Source organism: Copadichromis virginalis, linkage group LG1 (assembly GCF_057382275.1).
Source record: "Copadichromis virginalis isolate Kocher_CV1m ecotype Utaka linkage group LG1, C_Virginalis_male_GT1.1, whole genome shotgun sequence".
In the NCBI taxonomy this organism is placed as follows: Eukaryota; Metazoa; Chordata; class Actinopteri; order Cichliformes; family Cichlidae; genus Copadichromis; species Copadichromis virginalis.
Window position 1 is genome coordinate 33,927,121 of NC_140618.1, and position 23,159 is coordinate 33,950,279.

The 23,159-nt window shown below is 42.1% G+C and overlaps 1 protein-coding gene across 2 annotated transcripts in view; it reads left to right on the forward strand.

The window, feature by feature from the left end:
• The window catches only part of lrp4 (low density lipoprotein receptor-related protein 4), a 108,471-nt gene that overhangs the window by 28,759 nt on the left and 56,553 nt on the right, over positions 1-23,159 (forward strand). For both annotated transcript variants that reach the window (XM_085460525.1, XM_085460535.1), the window contains exon 2: positions 17,876-18,022. In XM_085460525.1, coding sequence (XP_085316651.1) covers positions 17,876-18,022 — 147 coding nt within the window. The remainder of the gene's footprint in view (positions 1-17,875; positions 18,023-23,159) is intronic.

Consider the following 23,159-nt stretch of genomic DNA (forward strand, 5'->3'; position numbering starts at 1 on the left):
TATGATTTAGGGTGGACCTGTGTTGTCACATTGTAAAACTGTAAAATATTTTTTACCTGGAATTCTATATCCTGGCTTGAGCTGCTGAGAGTGCTCCTTTTCCACCATGTAACCGAACTGGTAACTAGCATCCACTATTTGCTCTTCCTGTCAGATAGAGGGCATCTATCAGGTGCTCCAGTGATGTCTGGTCAGGTCATTTGTTTATATTTGGGTCCCACATCACCAGCCGTTGGCATTTCCTCCTTCCTCACGTGCCGTCACAGCCTGGTTCTACTCTAGTGTGTTTTTTGTGCCTGGAGGAGTGAAACAAGTTTTGTTGTTTCCATCTTCAGCAGGAACAGCTTTCTTGGATATTTTGGAAAGTATTGTGCTGCGCTGCTGTTGGGGGTTTTTACCTTTTGTTGCCAAATCACTTCAATAACATGGAAGTGATCTCCATCTTTAGGCACTAAATTGTCAGCGGAGGTTTGCACGTGGCTTTTGCTCTCAGGCGTGTTTGGGCTTGTGTCAGTGTTAGGGAATGTAAACACTTTGTGTCACTCTGTCATTGATGTGGGGACATGGCACTTTTTTTCTACATATTAACATGTTTAACATTCGCACTGATGAATACATTGCAGAGCCAATCAGGGTTTAGTATCTTGCTCAAGGATACAGCCAGGGATCAAACCACAAACCCTCTGTAAAGAGCCACAACCACCCAGCTTTAGATCCAGTTACATAAAGTAGGTCTTTATCACTTGGGTTATATCAGGTAAAAAAAGCTTTAGCTATATTTGTCTTGTTGTCTTGATTTCCTACTCCAAATAGATTTGCCAAAACCATTTCTCTGTTTAAAACATTTTGTAAATGTTTCCTTTTTTGCCTCATTGGATCTGTGTTTAGCGATTTGGCCCGTTATGACATTTCCGCTTTTCCTGTCATCCTGAAAGATGGATTTAATAAAAGTGTACAGAGGGCCTGGACTTTTAAAACAAGAGTGATGTTGATAAAACTCTCCTCTTGTGTTATTTCCTCTCTCTCGCTTTCATTATACTGCTGCTGTTTTTGGGTCTTTGGGGGTGGTGTGTGTGTGTGTGTGTGTGGGGAGGCTGCTGCATGAAGATTGATGTCTTCATTTTCTGAAATGCCCTGGGCCAAATTAACATTTATTGAGTTACATCCAAATTTTGCTTTTATGAGAGTCTAAAATAGGACCACAGCTTCCAAGGCAGATATTAAATGACGGAGAACGGCTTGGGACACGAAAACCCTTCATTGTTTTAGCTTTTATTGTTGATCAAGGTGGGGAGCTAAAATCGAAAAATAGGATCAGGTTCTAATTTGATGACTGCAGCATCTACAAACCAGGACTCTGATGGGCATTGTTCTTTCGCTTTCTGATGGGGGTTGATGCTCTATTGACAGTTGTTATCGTGCAGTTGCATAATTATTCTCCAACCTCAGGGGATCCATAACTCGCATCTTCACTGCAGTGTGATGTGAAGGCTGTGGCAGGTTAAGCGCCGCAGACTGACAAAGCAAATATTTGTGTCGTCTCTTTAAACAGGAGGTTTATTAGGGCAGCGGAGTGGGCTGCTGTCATTTCTCCTTCCAGACGCGTGAAAAGCTTTCTGTCATGTTCAACTTTCCCTCCCGGAGTTAATCCGAACTGTCGTGCTGTAGAATGCTCTGGTGGCATGAATTAGGACAGACGCTGAATACCTTGTTTCAAAACAACATTATTAAACCTTATTATTAAATAACCTCTGCATCTTCTAGTTTATAGACATCAAGTGCTTTCGCATTCCTGCTACGCAGAAAATGGAACATGCACAGCATAGCAACAAAACCAGTTAGAGATGTCTATAATTAGCTTAAGTGAAGCTGTACCTCTCCATCCTACACACACAGTGGAAAATTGGAAAAAAAAAAGTATCATCAGTGGGAGTTTTGCTATCAGTGTTAAATTGAGGGCTGCACATTTACTGAGAAGCTGTGACCAGTGAGGTAAACAAATAACATAACATACAGCTGCCTCAGATGATTTCTTAGACATTAGGGTTCCAATATGTGCATTTGACTATTTGCATTGAAAAGTTGAACAATGCGTTTGAGTTAAGAAGTTAAAACTCCATAACCATAGTTTTCTCTCTCTGATGATCCCTTTTCATGCCCATAGGAGTAATCCGTTTGTTCCGTGCAGGGCAACACCGCCTTTGAATTGGAAGCTGACTGTATCATCGCCACCCTTCGCCTGCAGAGCTGTGTTCTTATGAATTCCGAATGAAGGCTCGAGTAAATGATTGATGCCAACAGTTGCTCTTACTCTCTCTGTCAGACCCTGATATCTTTCTAGTTTAAGATCAGTCAGCTGGTCAAGGTTCTGACTCTGCAGATGCCTCTAATTTCCTACAACACAACAACAAATTTCTAGCACTGCCCTCTCTTTGCCTTTTTCTGTTGTCTCCTTCCTCAAACAGACAATTGGTTTCTATTGATTTCCTGAGCATCATTCCCAAGATGACTCATCCTTTTTTTTTCTCTGAGCGCTGACAGTCTGGCTCCATGAGGAAATGCTTTCTTTAGGTTTCCTGTTCTACTTTAGGTGATGCTTGTCAAGGTGCAAGGTCCCGTCTGGGCCTTGAGGCTCAGAATAGTTGCTCGTGATAGTAGGTGGGAAAGATTTATTGTGTATTCTTTCTTTAGGAGAAGTAACAACATCTTTAGTGGGGCTGAGGTTGGCAAGAGGTGCGCTGTAGTGCCCCTGAGGAGAATTTGGCCTTCCTCGACTGTTTTGTAAGCATTTGACAGGTGAAATAGTGTGGGAACTGCGGGGAGTGTTACTTTAAAATGCTTTTTGTTGCGCTTGTCGGGGATGTGGAGGTGCCTGGTGAATGCTCAATAGCTCTGTAGGAGCCGCTGGTGAATGGTTGAGTGCTGGGGAGAAAATGGCTTCCCGCAATAGTTGTGCAGATTGTTTCTGAGGCGCTTTTCTGTCGGGAAACTGTCCACATTTCTTTCCCCCAACTGCTGGCTCCCACAGAGGGGTTCAGAAACACTTCTTTTTCTTTTTGATTGATCAGACTGACATGCAGTTTGCCTGTTTCTCAGCCTGGAGCCAGTTGGACAGTCGCCCTATGAAGTGATGAGCCACATGTTTCGCAGAGGCCCAGCTTACTCGCTAACATCCTCGGCCTTGGGGAGAAAGACTTGCTGTGGCGTTTATTGTAATGGCACAAAGCTGCCTCACTGTCCAAACTCATTTTCTTTGTTTTCACTGTTGGGTTCCATGTGTTGTGGAAATCTCACATGGGGTACAGTAAATCAAAATCAGTCGTAATTTCGTCTCAGGCAAATATGCTTCTGATCAAACCAATAATTGCTTTGTTCACTCGCTCTCTGAGTCAGATCCAAACGCCTTCAGGCTGGAAAGATCCAGCAGGGCTTTATTCAAAGGTGGAAAGATGGTTGGGCTAAGGCACAGCGATGGTGAGCTGCCCACGTTTTGATGATTGGGTTAGTGGGAGGGTCACATGAGGTCCTGAGAACCCCGAAAAATGTGGGGAGCTTCTTGCTGCCTTTCATGTTGATACACAGTGTGTCTCTGTGTGTTAACCAACAAGAGCGATGATAAAGTTTGAGGCAAAGACAAGTGGATGGGATAAATGCAGGCGAGGACTTTCAGGTAACAGGAACCAGCCTCTGATGGACAGTATATTGGATGGATAAAGGAATGTGTGCTCTGAGAGGAATAGCTTGTGGTTGCTTTTAGAGACAGAGAAAGTAAAGCAGAGAGTGAAGCAGAGTGAGGGATTGTTCAGAGCCAGTGCCTGGCGAGGGCCATTGTTCATCCTTCCCTTTTGAGCTGAAGGAGACAGGAGAGTTTCACACGCCACTCGCAGGCATCCTGCTGGGCAGCCCCGGAAGGGGGCTATTGCTGCCGGTAAAGAAGGCCTGGTCATAGGGATAAATTACTGTGAATGGAGGGGTCTGTGTTTGCTGTTTTCTCCTCTTTTCTAAAAGGAGCCAGAGAGGGAAAGAATTCAACCCCAACCACAGGTTGTCCGCTTCGCTTCTGGAAAGCCTCTGCCTTCCAAGTCACCAATTTAACATCCCTCCACCCCCATCGCCCTAAAAAACTCTCCGCTCTCCCACCGCCTCTGGAATGCTTCAGGGGTTTGTTGTCCCGTAGGGTCCAGGGTGGCTGTCCTACAAGGTTTCTAAACATTTAAGATCTTCTTCATTGGAGAAGAGGAGGATAGAAAATGAATCCAAATAGGGCTGTGCGATATGACCAAAATCTCATATCCTGATATAAGACATCTATCTTCCCGATAGAGCTGGGCGATATGAGATTTTTTCATATCACGATATGTTTTTTTCATTTCAGGCGATAACGATATCTATCACGATATAAGCCAAATAACTATATTTGTAAGATTTAAATGTGCCGTTGCTCACAAATAAAATGTGAAATAATCAGCAGCTTGTTTTTATTTAAATATTTATTTCCCATAATAAGTTCAACAGGGTAGATGTACTTAAGGAACATGAGACTTTTTCAGATAAATAAAGGCAAATATTGCAAACTACACAAAAGGCAGCCGCTAAAGCGTTTAAGTTTCAAAATAGAACAAACGAAACAGACTAAATTGTCAATTCCACTTAGAAACAAAATATTAATTCTAAAAATAAATCTTAGTTTGTTTTACAGAAGAACAGACAAAACTGACTAACTTTTGTCAATATCAAATAAACTGAGAACTAAAAGGAAATTCTCAATCTCTCCTTGTTGTATAGCTGAGCTTTTCAAACAGTTTTAACAGTTACTTTAGTCTGACAAAAGCCGAATGACGAATTAGCGCTTCCAGTCAGAGACTGAGGCTACGTCCACACGTACACGGGTATTTTTGAAAACGGAGATTTTCCGTTTTCGTTTTAAAAAATAATCCCGTCCACACATAAAAGGCAGAAATGAAGGAAAACGCTGCTATGAACATGCCAAAGCAGCAGGTGGCGCTAGATTCCTAACCGTGCAGAAATGTTGGCCAATCAGAAGTCTAGAAGCCTCGGTGGGAAAAAGTAAACAAAGCTGGGGCATAGAAGCAGAACCGAGTCGTATGTGTGGACAGACAGTAACTGTGTGTATATGTAAGCATTTAAACACTGCAGAGAGTAGAATTAACAGTAACAGTATTGTAGAAATTCATTTCACCGAAACAATAACGTGGCGCACAGTGTGACGCATGCACCAGTTTATTGTATTTCCAGACTTGCTTTCGGCACATTTACAGTGCACGCTACTCTGTTTTTTGTCAGACTTGAAATAGCCGAAATACCTTCACACTACGGAACTTCTATGGCTCTTCCGTTCGACAATCTCTCCGGCATTGGAACCATCATCTGTTTTCTCTTCGGTCACGCTCGGTTGATTTTTCTAGTCGGCACACTCATTTCCTCCATTACGCGCTGGCTCCATTACCCGCTGGCTGCTTCCCAAACAAACACACGTGCGGCTTGGCACTTGTGCTGTACGTAACAAGTCACGCGACGTGACGCTGCGGCTGTGATTGGTTCGGCTCTGCGCTACTTAATTTGGATTGGCTGACCTTTTTTTTTTTTTTTTTTAAGAGGACAAGAGCGGCGAGGTCTATCGCGATAGCTTAATTTCTCTATCGAGTAAAAGTTATATCGCGATACATATCGTTATCGTTCTATCGCCCAGCTCTACTTCCCGATAACGATATAAATCACAAAAATTTAACATTTTCTGTAAATTCTGTGAATCTCGGGCAGCTTGACTTGCGTGAAGTGTTTCCAGCTGGGCGTCATGTACCTGGAGTCGAGTGTTTTAACTGATGCATGAAACTATACATTTTTAGACATAAGTTTAATGGCCACTGTTTGTGAGTATTTATTACACGGCATGCTGTGGGGAAAAACCTTTACCGTCGTTGTTGCTAACGACAACGCATAAAAACAGACGCTTGTCCGTCTGTGGTGTGGTTATATTAAATATAAGAGAAAGAGAGAAATTAATATAGCCACTACAGTGACCATCAAAACGATGAAAAAATATTGCCGTAAACAGTTTATTTTGCAACACCACGAAACAAACGATAGTGTAAAATGAAACGATATATCATCTGATATATATCGTTATATCAAACAGCCGTAAATCCAAATGATATTCAGAGAATCGCCGATATTGTCAACAAATTTTTGGCCTACCTAGTGAGAGTATGATTTTTACTTAGTCTGTCTAGTTTACATCAAACTCTTTATTTCACTAATAACTAGAGATTTCATTGGCTGGCGCAGACGCTGAATGATATCTAGAACCACCACTGGTTAGCCTGCCAGTATGGCAATGTGCAACGGGAAGGGCCTATGTTTACTGAACTAAACTTTCAAAATAAGAGCATTGATTTATTGTGTAATAAAACCATGGATAGTGTTATTTTCTTGGATGGGGGGGGGGGGGAGTCCAGCTGTTTTCAAATCTGTGTTGACTAGTATGACTGGTAATCAGAGATTTAATTGCCAGACTGAGTCTTGCCCAGAAATAAGTGTCTTTTACATGTGTGTCTTTGTTTGAAGCCTCCTAATATGGCAGCTCACTTTAATGGCCGACCACTGGAGTGATGTAGAAAACAAAGAGTTGAATTTACGGAGTCTGGCAAACTCTCACTCGGAGATCTGAAATTTTACAAGCCCAATTTTTGCCCCAAATCCCAAATGTTAACATCATAGAGGCTCTGGTGCCAGTGTGGGGGAGGTTAGTGGAGCCCTTCATGCTGCGTCAGTTTATAACTGGATATTACAGAGCTGGACCCCAGCGCCTGCTCTCCTCATCCAGTCAAAGCCCATAAAGTGAGTTACAGCTTGCCCACATGGAATAATCTCCTCTTATTACACTTATCCCTTCAGTGTGAGTTCACATTCACAGACATGGACAGAACTGAGCTGCTAATACTGATCTGGCATGAGGCACTGCCTTGAAGTCTGTTCGAGAGAGTGCTGTGCTTGTTTGGTGCGTTACACATCTCAAATGAATGTTTGTACAGATGACAAAATTAGCTGGCACTGGCTACATGTGTAATTTATTCAGGTGCTCTGATGTGTGCAGCGGCAGAATTAAATGGGGCATGGGTAAAATATGATCTGCGTGTACAGTTTGATGAATTGGGGGTGTTGCACAGAAGGGTGAAGATCAGGTGTTTTTCTCCAGGCAACTCGTGTAGCGCAAAGAAACTGACTCCACTGGATTGGATGTGATCTCGTTGCATACAAGCAGAAATAAAAATATGTAAAACTTCTGCTGAGAGTTTTCAGACTTTAGACAGCCATTTTACGTCGTCCGCATATCTGAGTATATTCTGCCTATACTCTGGATTACCTACAACGGTGGGTTCAGCTATTTTGATTTGAGCTAAGTAGGGTCTGCCGCTTCTATTGGCTGGAAACATGGAAAGTGGATCACTTGGTTTAGCTTCAGGGTATTTATTTATTTTTGTTTGTTTTTTCAGATTTGCATACTTTGGTATAGATATGTTATTCTGTTAAATTTTGTTTTGAGTAGTAATGTATGCACCATGAACACAGCACTGGCCGGATGTCATTCTGTTCCCCTCAGGGCCAGATTTTGGCCCTGACGTCCTGTCTTATCTCGTCTTGGCTTCAGTTGCCATTCCGCAAATATTTAGCGAGTTTCACAACTTGGTGTACTGTTTTTCACCTGACAGATGTAATATAGTACTGAAAAATTCCTCACGCTGCCAGAGTCCAATCTTTGAACTTTGTCAGGAGAGCTGTGAAACTGGTACTGAAGAAGGGTTACTATTTTCTTAACCATCAAACCCTAGTTCTTTAGCCAGCCAATGGCTTGAAGGCTACCAGTTTAAAATGCTGTGGGTACTCAGGAGCCATGATCATTAAAATATTTCAGTTGATTAACTGTTGAATTGACTAATGAACACTGGTAATAATGCCAACTCAGAGGCCTGTAGGGAGGACCTCTACATATAATGATTAGTGGAAAACCACATATATACTGGAATGGCTATTAAAAATTGAACCCCGGCTAGCAAATGGAACTCTTCTCAGGAAGGAAAGGGGGGCTCATTTGATGCTGTGACCTGTGAATCACTGGCAGAGGCCCCTGTTGGGGGATTTTGGTGTTTGGAATGAGTATGATTTGAATTGTGTGTGTGTGTGTGTGTGTGTGTGTGTGTGTGTGTGTGTGTGTGTGTGTGTGTGTGTGTGTGTGTGTGTGTGTGTGTGTGTGTGACAATGGGAAGAGGGGGGCATGTCAGTTGGCCAAAGAGTCAATCTGTGGATTAGAGCAGGCTTGGACACCAAGTGCTAGCTCAGCACATTACCCAGCAAGTGCAGCGTTCACAGCCAGAGACAGAGCTCAGAGCTCTGCTGTGTTTACACTGTCGGACTTGACACATGCATGCACACATGCACAGACGCACGCACATTCAAACAGTCCTATCGGCGCTAAAGCCACGACACGATTTTATGCTCTCACTCTAACTGCAGCGATGCTCTTTAATCTGTAGACGTGAGAAACTGCTGAACCTTTTCTTCAAACCTTTCATTTAGTGCCAGAAAATTATTGATTATACTTTTCCAGGTATATTTAACCTCTCATTAACCCTCCCCCCCCCCCCCCCTCCATTTTCTGAGAATGAAAACCTGCATGATTGGTCTACTAGTGGATACTGCCTCTTGCTTTTATTTTGAAGGTTCAGTTGCTCCTATGTAGCTAGCCTTGGCCCTTCTCTGTAGTTTCTCTCATCCTCTGACTTGATGTGCTCCACCTGCACCAGCTTGGATTGCAACTGCTGAACGACTTCACGAGGGGTTCCTCAGAGCTGACCCCGGCTGCAGAGGAGAACAAAACTATTGTCGCTAGCTGCTGGTGGAGATGGCATCCAATGAGAGACAGGCAGCAATTATTGATTGTTATTTCCACAGGAGCATCTTTTTATATGATTTCAATTATTTGAAAGCACTGCAAGTGCCCTTTCTTTTGTGCAACCTTTTCATCTCAGCGGAATTGTTCACACTGCTGCTTTTAAACAAGCCAACCAGATTTTCACTCTCTGTGTCTTTGCCCTCCTCTATGACTCCACACACAACACTGTTGCTTTCTCACCCACTCTTCATAAAAACACCACAGGAGTCCTCCCACACAGGCCTACAACTGTCAGACCTGCAGCTCTTCTTCTGCCTTGCCTGTGTTTCCACCATTCTGTGCAACGGCTTCATTATCACCGTCAACTCCTTTCAGCACACGTGTGTCACCCTTGTGGAGAAACTCTCATCCGGTTTCCCATCAAGCCTCAAAAACATCTTTGTAGTGAAGGAAATGGAGGAAATGGAGGTTGTCCTGATGGATTTTTCAAGTGTTTTTGCTTTGATTACTGCACTGAATCCTTATGTCATTCAAATCCTGTACATAACACATGATATATGAACGCATGCACACAGTTATTGGGACCCCAAACCACATAAGTGCAGTGCCGAGCAGCCGGAGTCCTCACAGTACGGTTTCAGCCTCAGAAAATGAAATGTATAGTACTGCGCACACTCCCTGTAAAAGGAAATCTCCTTTTCTCTTTTTCAGTGAAGAAAACAAACTTACATGTATCCTCCCCCACCTCATGTCCACTCACATGCCTGTTCAGCGGCCGTCCACTCATCCCTGGCCAAGAGAGTTATCTTTGAAGTGACTTCAGAGGGAGACTGCCGACTGGCCTTGCATGACATTGTCTGTGTGTGTGTGTTTGTGGGTGAATGTACTGTACACAGCTTCCCTCTATAGCCTTTAATTTATAAAACTTCACCGGCAACAGGGTAATGTTCACTGTGTGTGTCATTAAGTTGAATTGGTTCATTTTATGGGAATGAAGGACAGTATCCACCCACATGCTTTTAGGTGACATGTAGTTATTAGGCAATGATTGGCTAAGTGTACACACACACACACACACACACACACACACACACACACACACACACACACACCCTCTTGCTGAGTTATGTTATAAAAAAGTGACTGAGAGCTGCAGTGTGATAAGACTGGTGTTATTAATGAAAGTCTGAGATGAGCAGGCGCGAAAAGAACCCCGCTGCTGGACCAACTGCCTCGTTTTCAGACAGTCCTGCCTGTCTCTGTGCGCGTGTGTGCGCGTGTGTGTGTGTGTGTGTGTGTGTGCGCGTGTTACTGAGCAAACCAGGAGGATGAGCTGGTGATGACGGAGCTGTCCAGAAAGATTTGACGTCAGCTCTAAGCTTGTTTGTCTGCTACTTTGTTTACATACTCGAGTGCACAAACTGGATGTTGACAGCATTTTAAGCTTATAAAGCTTTGCATATATATGACTTCTCAAACATGTTGTTCCCCACACTTGTTTTTTCCTTTCCCCAGCACGGTTCAACATGTGTTGCTGTGGTTACGGCTTGCCACATCAGGGCGGTCTGACCTACAGTCGGCAAATTAGTAGGTGGAGATGAGCCGATGTTAAGGAGAGGTACTGGCAGGGATGATGAGCTGTTCGGCATCATGAAGCCAGGTCAGCATAACCCGGAGCCATGGTGACCACAGAGAATTCAGTGAATGTGTTCTTTGAGTGTTGGTAGCAGCTTTACAGCTTCCATATGCCGTGAAAGAGAGAGATCCAGATCACGAGAAAGGGCTCATAGCCTGAGGTACGCAGTTTATATTCATAAATGCACCACTAATCGATTTCTTTCTATGAGTCTAAAAACTGAAAGGTAATAAATCCTCTGAGAATGATCATCAAGTCTTTATGGACCATTTTGAACTTTTTAAGTGTATTGTTTTGGTTTTACGGGCCATTTAATGTGCGGTTCAGTTTCACCACTGTCATCGGCCGTGTTTTCAGCAGCGGCCGCAGAAAACAAAAAGTATGAGCCACCTGTCCCAGACCAGACGGCGGAAAGTTACCAGATAGCCAGAAAAGTGGATGAGACCAAAGCGGAGCTGAAAGTGCAGCTGTTATCTGATTTACTATCATCACATGGGCAGGAAGAAGCTGAATTGATTGTCTGCGTGACACCCTGTAACAGCTCGACCAATCTGTTGTACTGAAGAAGCTTTCCTTTTGCAGAAAGGTGGGAAAAGAAACAACGCTTTCTAGCAGCAAATATTACCGTAATTCCCGGACTGCAGAGCGTACCTGATTAAAAGCCGCATGCTCTAATTTTAGAAAGAAAATCAATTTTGTACTTGTACAGGCCGCACCGGATTTTAAGCCGTATGCGTTTCACTCGTAATATGAGATATTTACACAGAAATATTACACGTGAGGATTTTTAACATTTAATTTAATCCGTAAGGTAACATAAACGTTATGGTAACATACAAAAAATGCTTTTTTTCCTCGAACAGCGCCTGTAACACGGCTACCTTTACTGATACATACGTATACTTAACACACAAATTACGTTGCTTATGTTTTTTTACGCAACAGTGCACAAACAACATTACAACGTCTCTTAACAACCGGTAAAAATATATACCGTATATATACTACTTATCAATTTTATTGCTCTACTGTTACCAGGCAAAAAGTTTTTGGCCGCATGGGAAAAAAATGCATTAGCCGCACATCAGTATAAGCCACAGTGTTCACAGTGTGGGGGAAAAGTAGCGGCTTATGACCCGAAAACTACGGTACTTTTCTGCTCTGATCTTGTCTTGTTCACAGATTATCAAATTATAGACATTCAGATTTTTTTTCTTTTAAAGGTAATAACCATCTGGTTGAATCTGTAGAGCGTGTAAATTTGATTTATGTTCTTTCAGACACTTTTGTATTGGGATATAAAGCCAATTTAAATAGAAGATGGGATTGAAATGGGATGAAATTAAAACTCGGATAAGCTTGTATATGCTAGAAAAAAAGATTACTTACTGCAGAAATATTACTGTGTACTAAGGATGGGTCATTTAGGCCTAGGAAAATCCGAATATACTGATAATGAAGTTTGTCTCCCTCAGGAAGCCAAAACAGCATTGCAGCTCTCTTGTTCTCTGTCAGTCATGAATGAGAACCACTGCAGGTGAACAGCTTTTCCGTGTATGCAAGGAGTCAGGCGTCTCATTCTGTCCGCAGTCTCACGCGGCGAGGAGTGACGAATGCTGGACGCTGTTGGCCGACAGCAAGCCGGGACGCCAGTTGTGTCCATTCTCAGTATGCAGCGCTGCGCAGTGCTGCATGAATGTGGCCGGTTTTGGATGGTTCGGGCTGAACAGTTGCTGACACGCTGAGTCGCAGCTGTTTCTCTCTTAAGCTGTGCTTTTACAGCGCGGCACCAGCAGCCGAAGGGTGGCAGGAAGAACAGAAGACGCACACAAAAGGCCGGACTCCTTCCTTGTGCGCTCCCCTCCTATACTCTGCATCAGATGATTCACCCCCACCAACCCCCATCCCTCTGCCCAAACCCAATTTCCTGCTTATCACTTTTTTACAGCCACGCACTCGCGCACTGCAAAAAAGATACCGCGCCGACCCTCCAGGTAGACTCCAGGGAGGTCCACGCCTAATTAACTGGCAGCCTTTTGACATTGTTCAAAGCATGTGGCCACCCGCTCTCCAGGCCAGAGTTACCATTGTGTGTTTTGGCCCAACTGCTCTCTCTTCAACACTTCACACTCGTCATTGAGCTATTTAACAACAGCAAATTGTAAAATGGTGAAACATAGCTTGAATATACCACCTGGTTAGATCTGAGGCTCTCGCGCCACCCCAGCTTCCGGCTCGGTCCTTGCTGTAGGTGGGTCTGGGTTTAAACATGGCATCCACGTTGGTTTGTGGGATTTTGTCTGTGTTTACCTTTTTGGGGACCACCTGTCTTGTTCCATACCAGGCCTGTTTAGACAGTGTAAGGCCATAGTGACCGGCAGTGGAGGATCTTTGGTGGTCTTTGGTTTCTTTTTCTCTGCCTGAGGTCTTTTTTTTTTTTTTTTCTTTCCTGAGTCACAACTCACACACTGGGCTCTACCAGCAGCAGGTGATGGGAGAGATTAATTATCTGTGTCTCTGCTCAAAAATGACTGTCAAACCAATCCACAGAGCGGGATATAGCTTAAAAATATCTACATGTACATTTAGACCAACATCTATCCTTGAGTAACACTAAACAAAGCAAAGCTTCTGCTACACACACACACACACTCACAATCACCCACACAATCACAGTCACAATCCAGATTCTCTTTGTTGGAAACCTTTTGAAAGTCTACAAGTTTGATAATATCAAGGAATTTCCCTTAAAAAAAGTTGATACTGGTTTTGGAGCTTTCTGTGTCTGAAACTTGTTGCTATCAGTTTTCCAAACTCACATTTCAGGTGATTATACTGTACGTGCTCCTCAGCCTTTATTCAGATGATGTATTGTTGCTAAACTTGTGCTTACAACTCAAAGTGATCCTCTGTCTTTAGAAAACAGCCCAGCTTGTGATCTGCTATCTGTGTGATTCATCAGAGGCTTGTCATGCTGGCGCTCTTGAAAGCACCGGCCTGCTAGGCCTGGCTGCTGCATAGTGTTTGTGTTTGTTTTGTTACTTTTTTTTTGTCTGCAGCCTTACATAACAATCTAGGGGTGATGATTCCCTCTTTATTTTCCTGCTAGGTTCACCCTCTCATTATAGACGGTATAAATGTCTTTTTGTATGCCCTCTGACCGAGCATTTACCCGTCATCATAAGCCTCATCGAGGAACATCGGCATCTTCTTCGCTTCATACATTTTTGGTTTTAAAGTTGTGATTACTTTCACTGACGGGGTTACACGAACGTTTGCTGTATTTACTGGCATTTAACCCTTAAGATTTTATTTTTTCCATTTTGCTCCATGTTCACATCAGTTCACAGGATGAACATTAGATGACTTGATTTTCTGGTTTGATAGCTTTGTGTGTCAAGGGTATTAGTACCATAAAGCACATTTGCTACACCTCAGCAGTGTGACTTTTTGTTTGTGACATAGTGTTGGCAACATTGTAAAACAACGGCTCTTATATTACAGGAACATGTGATACAGTCTTTCCTTCACCAGAACTCTTTCAGTCTACAGGCAGTTTTTGTCCAGTCTGACACTGAAATATTGATGATGTTACTGTGTCTGTATCTGAACATTTTCTAGACTGCCACACCATCTAAGCCAGGGGTGGGCAATCTCAGTCCACGAGGGCCGGTGTCCCTGCAGGTTTTAGATGTGTCCTCGAACCAACACAGCTGATTTAAATGGCTAAATTAGCTCCTCAACATGTCCTGAAGTTCTCCAGAGGCCTGGTAACGAACTAATCATGTGATTCAGGTGTGTTGACCCAAGGTGAGATCTAAAACCTGCAGGGACACTGGCCCTCATGGACTGAGATTGCCCACCCCTGATCTAAACGGTTGGAAATATGTGAGACTGTGTAAGACAGTGTGGTTGATTGCTTCCTGCTATAGTCAATAAGTTTCTTTGGCTGCGGTTGAAGCCAGTGACCTATGCTTTTCAAAGTATGTTTGACAAATGTGCGGCCTGTGATGTGGTTTCATGTTGACAAGACTTCTGCTCCAGCTCGCACACTTTAATTTAGCTCAGTACAAGCCCACACTCACATCTGAGTAAAATACGCATAAGCTTAACGCTACAAAGCCAATATAAGTGATCCGTGTCAACCTGAAAAGTTTAACACGGGGAGTTTCAGACCCCAGTCTGTCCAGCAGACAGGTAGTCTGTCTTTGATAGCCCCATTTTGTTTTTTTCTGAGAGTAAATGTCCCACTCCTAGGGTCTGAGGACTGTAGGAATTATAGAGCATTCATGAAAATGAAAACAAATGTAACAGGATGTAAATGAAGAGTTGTCTAGCAGAGGGTAAGGAAGAGGGGGGAATAATGGAGGTATCTGAGGGGAAAGTGTGAAGAGGAGATGATGGAAAGACAAGAATGAGGCGAAAGAAAGGGAGAGAGGGAAATGAAAAGAAAGAGGCCATTAATTTAGTGCTGTGGGAGGGATCTGAAGGTTACTGAGCTCTCTCTGCCAGGCCCTCCTGGGTTGACTGATGCCTTTGTGAGGAGGCCAGGAACCACACACACACATACGCACACACATTCGTATGCGTGCTCCAAGAAACTTTGGGTTTGTTGCGGCAGGCCAGCTTCAGCAAAACAGACGTGTACATACGCACACACACGCACACACGCGCACACACACACACACACACACACACACACACACACACACACACACACACACACGCACAGATGGCCATTAATGGGCTTCAAAGTGAGAGCAAAACGGGAAACCTTTATTTATTTCCTCCCCTGGTTATGGTTTGCTGTGATGTGTCTGAAGATGTGGTGTCTTTTTTTTCTTCCTTCTTTTCCTTTTTTGTGGTAGTAAATCAGACCCAGTGTTTATTGGTATACAGATGCCCAGTGTATGACATAAAAGGATAGTAACTGATATTTATATTCGATCCATCTAATCAACCGTGTTGCAACAGAGATAAATTGAAGATGTTTTATAGATCAAAATTTTCTTTGCTTTTTTTAAGTTCAGTGTAGATTTTATTGGTTATTTTGTAGTTTACTTGTAGATTCTGAGCTTTACAGTATAATACCGTCATCTGCTTACTACTGTATTTTTATTTTAGTATTTCCATGTTATTTTTTCATAAAAATGTTATTACTATTTAATATTTTAATTGCTGTATGCCTATATTAATAAAACCGCCTATTCCCGTGCTTAACAATGTTCTGAATCAGCATGTCTACATTCAGTGTACCGTAAATATAATTCTTTTTCCTTCTTGGACCGCCACAAGATACAAGCTTTGACATTCTCTTTGACTCGTGTGTGGGACCACTGGTGTATTCAACATTGCAGTAACCACCCTAAAAATAAACTGGCTGCTGTGATAAATTGCTGTAGCGGTCACACTGGCAAATTGCTAACTAAATGTAAGCTAGCTAAATGCCATGTAACTGAAAAAAAATATTGATGAGTAAATTATTTGAAGTATAACTTTTGCACCTTTTTGCAAAAAATATGCAAAAGTTTTTTGCACTCGGCAGTGTGCAAGTTTCCACAATTGAAGCAACCGCCTGCTTGGTTTGCTATAATGTTGTCCCCTGCTCTTTTAGATGTTTTGTGTTTATTTACGCAGGGATATTTGAGGGAATGTATAATTGGGTGCACTGAAGATGGAGACTCAACTCTGACTTGAGAGAAAAGCCACGGTATATACTGTAATGCTACATATTAGCTTGGTATTACAGTTCAGTGTTCAATTGTGTTCTGAATAGAAATGTAAATTTCACATTTACATTTCTCGTATGTTATTTGCATATTTATTTATTACTCTTTTTACAGCATATGTTTTGTAACAATAAAAGTTGAGCTTGTTACAAGAGATTGGTCATAAACACTGGAAGGCTGTCTCAGTCCACTGAATGGGGATTCAATAGTTCAGAACATGCTCATTTCACTGATAGTCGACCTAAAAAGAAAAACCTAAACATAATAAACTTCAGTCTTTAGTCACATTTTAGTGATTTCTCTGTCAGATGAGTAAATTGACTAAATTATCAGTTTTTAGCACACAGAACTCATCAATCACTTTGTTAATCATTAGTGTCAGTACAGTCCAACAACAATGCATATTTCACTGTCAGGGGTTTTGTTTTGTTTTTTGAGGAAGAAACTTCAGGGGGAAAATTTACTCAGTCACTTGTTGATGCTTTTAAAAGACACCCATCCTACTTATCACAGAGGATTTCAGCTGGAAACACCACAGGACATGTGTACACATACAGATGTTCTAAACATCATCGCTCTCAGGAGCTGAAATGAGTCAGACTTTCTGTGTATCGTAGCTTGTTTTGTTGTTGTTTAGCTCACTTTAAACTTAACAGTAGACTTTACTCCCCGAGACTCTCTCCCGCATATTAAGCCCAGTTCAGCTGAAAGCAACACGTGGCCTCTGCATCACCACATAGCTTAGATATTTCAGTAAGGCATATGTGTTGAGAGGAGATGGTCTCAGCTTTTCAAATGCACAATCACACATCCTTGAAAAGTTTAATTACTCTGTCATTTTGGGAGCTGAAAATCTTCGAGATGCTTGGCCTCGCTGACTTGATATAACACGACCCTTTTAGCTTATTTTACTTTATTCTATATCAAAGTGGTTTGTGAGAGGGAGGACTAAAGATTTGCACGTGAAACCTTTTCCAAATCAAGGATATTAAAACACTAAAAACAACAAATATATTCAGTATGTGTTGAATAACTGAGTGACTAACCATTGCAGTGCTGTATGTGTATACCAAGGCACTGATGTGCTTCTGTTATTTCTGCAGCTAAGGAGCGTCTTTTTACATGAGCAGCACAGTCTTTCGATCACTCTGTAAAATAGATATGACAGATATCAGAGCATAAAATTCAGAAGCAAGGTTATACTGAATCTATTCAGAGTCCTAGTTTACTGTGTTTACTGTTAAAGTTTACTGTTGAGAGTTATGAAACAGAAAATTACATTAAAGTGAAAGAAACTGTGTTTTTGTTTATAACAAAAAACTGTGGCATTCTCAGGCTTTTATCCAACATACTAAGCAGGGAGCAGCTGAGGAGTGTCAAGATTAAAGCGAGAAACAAAGCAGGAGGTCACGGGCAGGGATAAAAGTCCCTGTCTCAATACTTTACAGTTATTATGTATATCTGGCAGAATCATTTTGTGGTAATATGAATTCCAGTGCCTGAGTTAACCTGAGCATGTGCGATAAACTCTAATCTTCTCTTCGTGTGTGTGTGTGTGTGTGTGTGTGTGTGTGTGTGTGTGTGTGTGTGTGTGTGCAGGAGTTCAGGGCAGCACTGAGTGCTCATGTGGGAGGAACCACTTTACGTGTGCGGTCAGTGCATTCGGGGAGTGTACCTGCATCCCAGCCCAGTGGCAGTGTGACGGAGACAACGACTGCGGGGACCACAGTGACGAGGATGGATGCAGTGAGTCTTTGTTTCTCACTTTATTTTTTTTTTGCTGTTGGTATCATCCTCAGTTTCTCTTTTCTCTCTCTGCTTATTCATCTACCATGAGGAGGAAAAAGAAACAGATAAATAAAATCGCATAAAGACTCAATGACCGTGTTAAACTCACCTCATTGATGGGCACGTGGTTGTTGATGAGGAGGCATTGAAGTCAAAGCACTGCATGTTTAGTAAGTCGCCTGTGACAGTAATCCAAGTGTGTCCCTCTGAGTTTTTCATTTCAAAGACACTGTAAATTTGCCAAATATATTTCATACAATCTGTCGGTTTTTAAGTTAAGCGTTATTTTTTTATACTTACCATAAAATGTTTTTTCCTCAAATGCTTTCCTTAGGTAGCCAAACTTCTGAAATCTTAACAAGCATCTGAAGAAGATTTTTACCTGATTATTAAATTAATTGAAATAAAAAGACATTCTCAATACTTTGAGCACTTGAACATTTTTGATGCTTTTCTTAAAACATTTCTTTTTTCCATTGTAATGAACTTGTATTTACGTAATTTGTTGTAATGTAATTTCCCTTTTAAAGGTTTAATTTAAATCTAGATCAATTTTCTAAGCTGTTACATCAACCAGCGTGCCAGATGCGGTTCTAAAGAGTAAATCAGCTATTCCCGACTGAATATTATGCATGAGCCCCATGAGCAAGGCATTAAAATCCCATCACTTAACCAAGACTCTGGTTGTTCTTGGCAGGTCTCTGGCACTAATTTCACATAACTGGATGACTTCTGAATTTTTCTATAAATGTAGAAATGTTCTCAGGCAGAGGCTTTTTTTCCCTCCATAAAAAGTAAAAAAAAATCTGTAATTGAACCCATATGGATCCCATCATCACCCGGTGAAACGGTGAATGGGTCACTGGTCAGGTGGGGTAGTACTTGTGAGCCAGACGCTCTGCTTGGTGTATGCCCCGTGCAGAAAAATGCTTGAGTGACTTTTGGCAACAGATGAAGTTTGGCTGGAGGGGAAGTCTTGGCAGCTGAGGCAGACAGGAGTATTCTCTTGTAGAGCATGTCAGTTTGTCAAGTGGAGGAGATCTCCACAGCATTTTTTTCTTTTTTTAAACACCGGTGTATTGGTGTGAAATGTCAATGTGAGTCTTCTCTTTTTCTTTCTCCTCGCCTGCTCACAGCGGAAAAAAGCAAGCTGCCCTTTTATTTGAGACTTCCCCAACCTCCTTTAGAGCTGCGTGGTTGTGTTTGTGTATGTGCTGATATGCTTTCTCCATCAGTCTTCCTCTGTCATATTAAGCTAGTTAGAGGTTGGGAGAGGCGTTATTGATCTCTGGCCAGTTGAATATTCAGTGTGTCAGATTGCCGTGTATTGATCTGCATCTTGTTACTTATTTAAGGAGACGCATGGAAGCAGCTGACAGATATCAGAGCATCTAGCTGGACCTTTCTAATCCATTAGTACTGTCTGATCGATCCTCTGCTCCACCGCTCTGTAGTTCCACGCTGGTTCTCTTGGATTCTGTCCAGTCAATATCATAATCGCAATTCTCATATCACATAGATTTTGTATTGTTGTAGTAGTCAGCCATTAAAAACCGTAGATACTGTCAAGCAAACGCACCGCTTCTTCTTGCTACTGCATCCACTAGATCAATGATCACATCACATATCAACTTAATGCAGTTCAGTTTTCCAACAGCGAAGACTACAAATCATGAAACAAAGTATCACTTTTTTCCCTTGATATATGCCTGTATTTATAGTTTAGAAACACTGAATACTTTATAATATTTAGAATCTATTTTCTCCTTGGCACTGCAAAAAGTCTTAACAATTATTAGACTTTTACTTAAGTCATGTTGTGTTAGCACTGCAACAGATTAGTGACCTGTCCAGGGTGTACCACGCCTACCTATGTCAGCTGGGATAGCCACTAATTTATTTCTATAGCAACAACACACTTTTGCAAGATTCGCAACATTGCAAGGTAAAGACCCTACAATAATACTATTTCCTCCTTCTTTGTGTAGGTTCCTCCCTTGTCAGTTTAGGTTTATTTGTAGTTTATTTAGCACCTCTGCTCAGCCTGCTTCAGTTTCTCTAGCAGCTGAAGCCGGTACGACTGGTCCAAACTGCTTGATAACTGGAAGAAACGCATACATCCATGGAAAGTTGCCTACTTAAATGAACACTTTGAAATAACACATAGTTGATGAGTTGTGTTAACAAGAATGCGTCCTGATTGGCTGCGTCTCCACTAGCACCGCAAGTCGTACAGCTTTAAGCGATCACAACTCCCAAATTCTGACATTAAATTTATTGTTTCATCTTTATTGAAATCTGATCTGTATTCCAAATATCAGACGAGAGTACATTCATCAAAGACAGGCGCTTACACTCACTCCCTCAGATAAAGAGCATATTTGTCTTAGAGTGTCTTCCAGTTCTGAGATTATTGTTCTGCTAACTAAATTATGCATTTTCTCAAGTAAGTAAGATTTCAACGACTTTTTGAAATGTAATAACATATTTTTGTGTGGCTGAAAACCCCACAGTGCAGGCCACTTAGAAGCAAGTGTTTGCACGTGTATTTGTGTTCATGTGGCATGTAACGCTGCCTCTACAGGGAGTGCAGAATTATTAGGCAAGCTGTATTTTTGAGGAATAATTTTATTATTGAACAACAACCATGTTCTCAATGAACCCAAAAAACTCATTAATATCAAAGCTGAATGTTTTTGGAAGAAGTTTTTAGTTTGTTTTTAGTTTTAGCTATTTTAGGGGGATATCTGTGTGCAGGTGACTATTACTGTGCATAATTATTAGGCAACTTAACAAAAAACAAATATATACCCATTTCAATTATTTATTTTTACCAGTGAAACCAATATAACATCTCCACATTCACAAATATACATTTCTGACATTCAAAAACAAAACAAAAACAAATCAGCGACCAATATAGCCACCTTTCTTTGCAAGGACACTCAAAAGCCTGCCATCCATGGATTCTGTCAGTGTTTTGATCTGTTCACCATCAACATTGCGTGCAGCAGCAACCACAGCCTCCCAGACACTGTTCAGAGAGGTGTACTGTTTTCCCTCCTTGTAAATCTCACATTTGATGATGGACCACAGGCTCTCAATGGGGTTCAGATCAGGTGAACAAGGAGGCCATGTCATTAGTTTTTCTTCTTTTATACCCTTTCTTGCCAGCCACGCTGTGGAGTACTTGGACGCGTGTGATGGAGCATTGTCCTGCATGAAAATCATGTTTTTCTTGAAGGATGCAGACTTCTTCCTGTACCACTGCTTGAAGAAGGTGTCTTCCAGAAACTGGCAGTAGGACTGGGAGTTGAGCTTGACTCCATCCTCAACCCGAAAAGGCCCCACAAGCTCATCTTTGATGATACCAGCCCAAACCAATACTCCACCTCCACCTTGCTGGCGTCTGAGTCGGACTGGAGCTCTTTGCCCTTTACCAATCCAGCCACGGGCCCATCCATCTGGCCCATCAAGACTCACTCTCATTTCATCAGTCCATAAAACCTTAGAAAAATCAGTCTTGAGATATTTCTTGGCCCAGTCTTGACGTTTCAGCTTGTGTGTCTTGTTCAGTGGTGGTCGTCTTTCAGCCTTTCTTACCTTGGCCATGTCTCTGAGTATTGCACACCTTGTGCTTTTGGGCACTCCAGTGATGTTGCAGCTCTGAAATATGGCCAAACTGGTGGCAAGTGGCATCTTGGCAGCTGCACGCTTGACTTTTCTCAGTTCATGGGCAGTTATTTTGCGCCTTGGTTTTTCCACACGCTTCTTGCGACCCTGTTGACTATTTTGAATGAAACGCTTGATTGTTTGATGATCACGCTTCAGAAGCTTTGCAATTTTGAGACTGCTGCATCCCTCTGCAAGATATCTCACTATTTTTGACTTTTCTGAGCCTGTCAAGTCCTTCTTTTGATCCATTTTGCCAAAGGAAAGGACGTTGCCTAATAATTATGCACACCTGATATAGGGTGTTGATGTCATTAGACCACACCCCTTCTCATTACAGAGATGCACATCACCTAATATGCTTAATTGGTAGTAGGCTTTCGAGCCTATACAGCTTGGAGTAAGACAACATGCATGAAGAGGATGATGTGGACAAAATACTCATTTGCCTAATAATTCTGCACTCCCTGTATTTGACTGATTGGATTGAGGGAAATGGATCGTAAAACCGAGAAGAGAAATTTTTATGTTATTTAACAACATTTTCCAAGTTGGTTTTCTCGACTGTTCTTGATCTGCAGGTGTGTGTGTGTGTGTGTGTGTGAGAGACCGTGAGAATCCAGAACGACAGTAGCCACACAGATAAACACAGAAAGATACATTGTCCTCCCTGCAGAATTGTTGCATTATAGTTTGTGTTGTTTGAACCTTAACTAATTTCTCAGCAATTTCCAGACAAAGCAGAGTTCTCCTGAATCACGCTGGAGGAATCTGTGTGTGTGTGTGTGTGTGTCTGTGTGTCTGTGTGTGTCTGAGAGAAACTCATGAAGATGGGAGTGGAGGCAAAGTGGCCTAGTGGACTGTGCCTATGAAGCTATCTGTGTAAACGTCTGATCTAATTACAATTTGGAGATCATGTGGAAACTGCAGTTCAGCTGTGGCTGTCTGTGTGTGTGTGTGTGTGTGTGTGTGTGTGTGTGTGTGTGTGTGTGTGTGTGTGTGTGTGTGTGTGTGTGTGTGTGTGTGTGTATCTTGCACTTGTGTTCCCCCAGATAAAGTTTCATAGCTGCACAGAGACCAAAGAGAGAGCAGAGGGGAACACAGGGGACTAAGAGGAGCATGTAAAAATCCTTGTTGTGGTTGTATGCGTGCGTGCATGTGTGTTGGATAAAATATGTGGAGTTGTGAATGTCAGTGCTGTAACTTTAGGAGCTGCTGTTGCATGAAGGTGAGAAGGAAATTGACTTTACAGCTATGGGTCTTCTCTTCACCTCCCATTACTTTGGCCTGTTTATACTGGACCATACTGGGGAGGGTGTGTTATCATAAATTTCACCTTTTTTATAAGAACACTTCTCAAGTTGTACCAGTTAGTTTGCAAGATTTGCTGCTTCACTTGCCTTTTATTAGGTTGTAAGTTGGG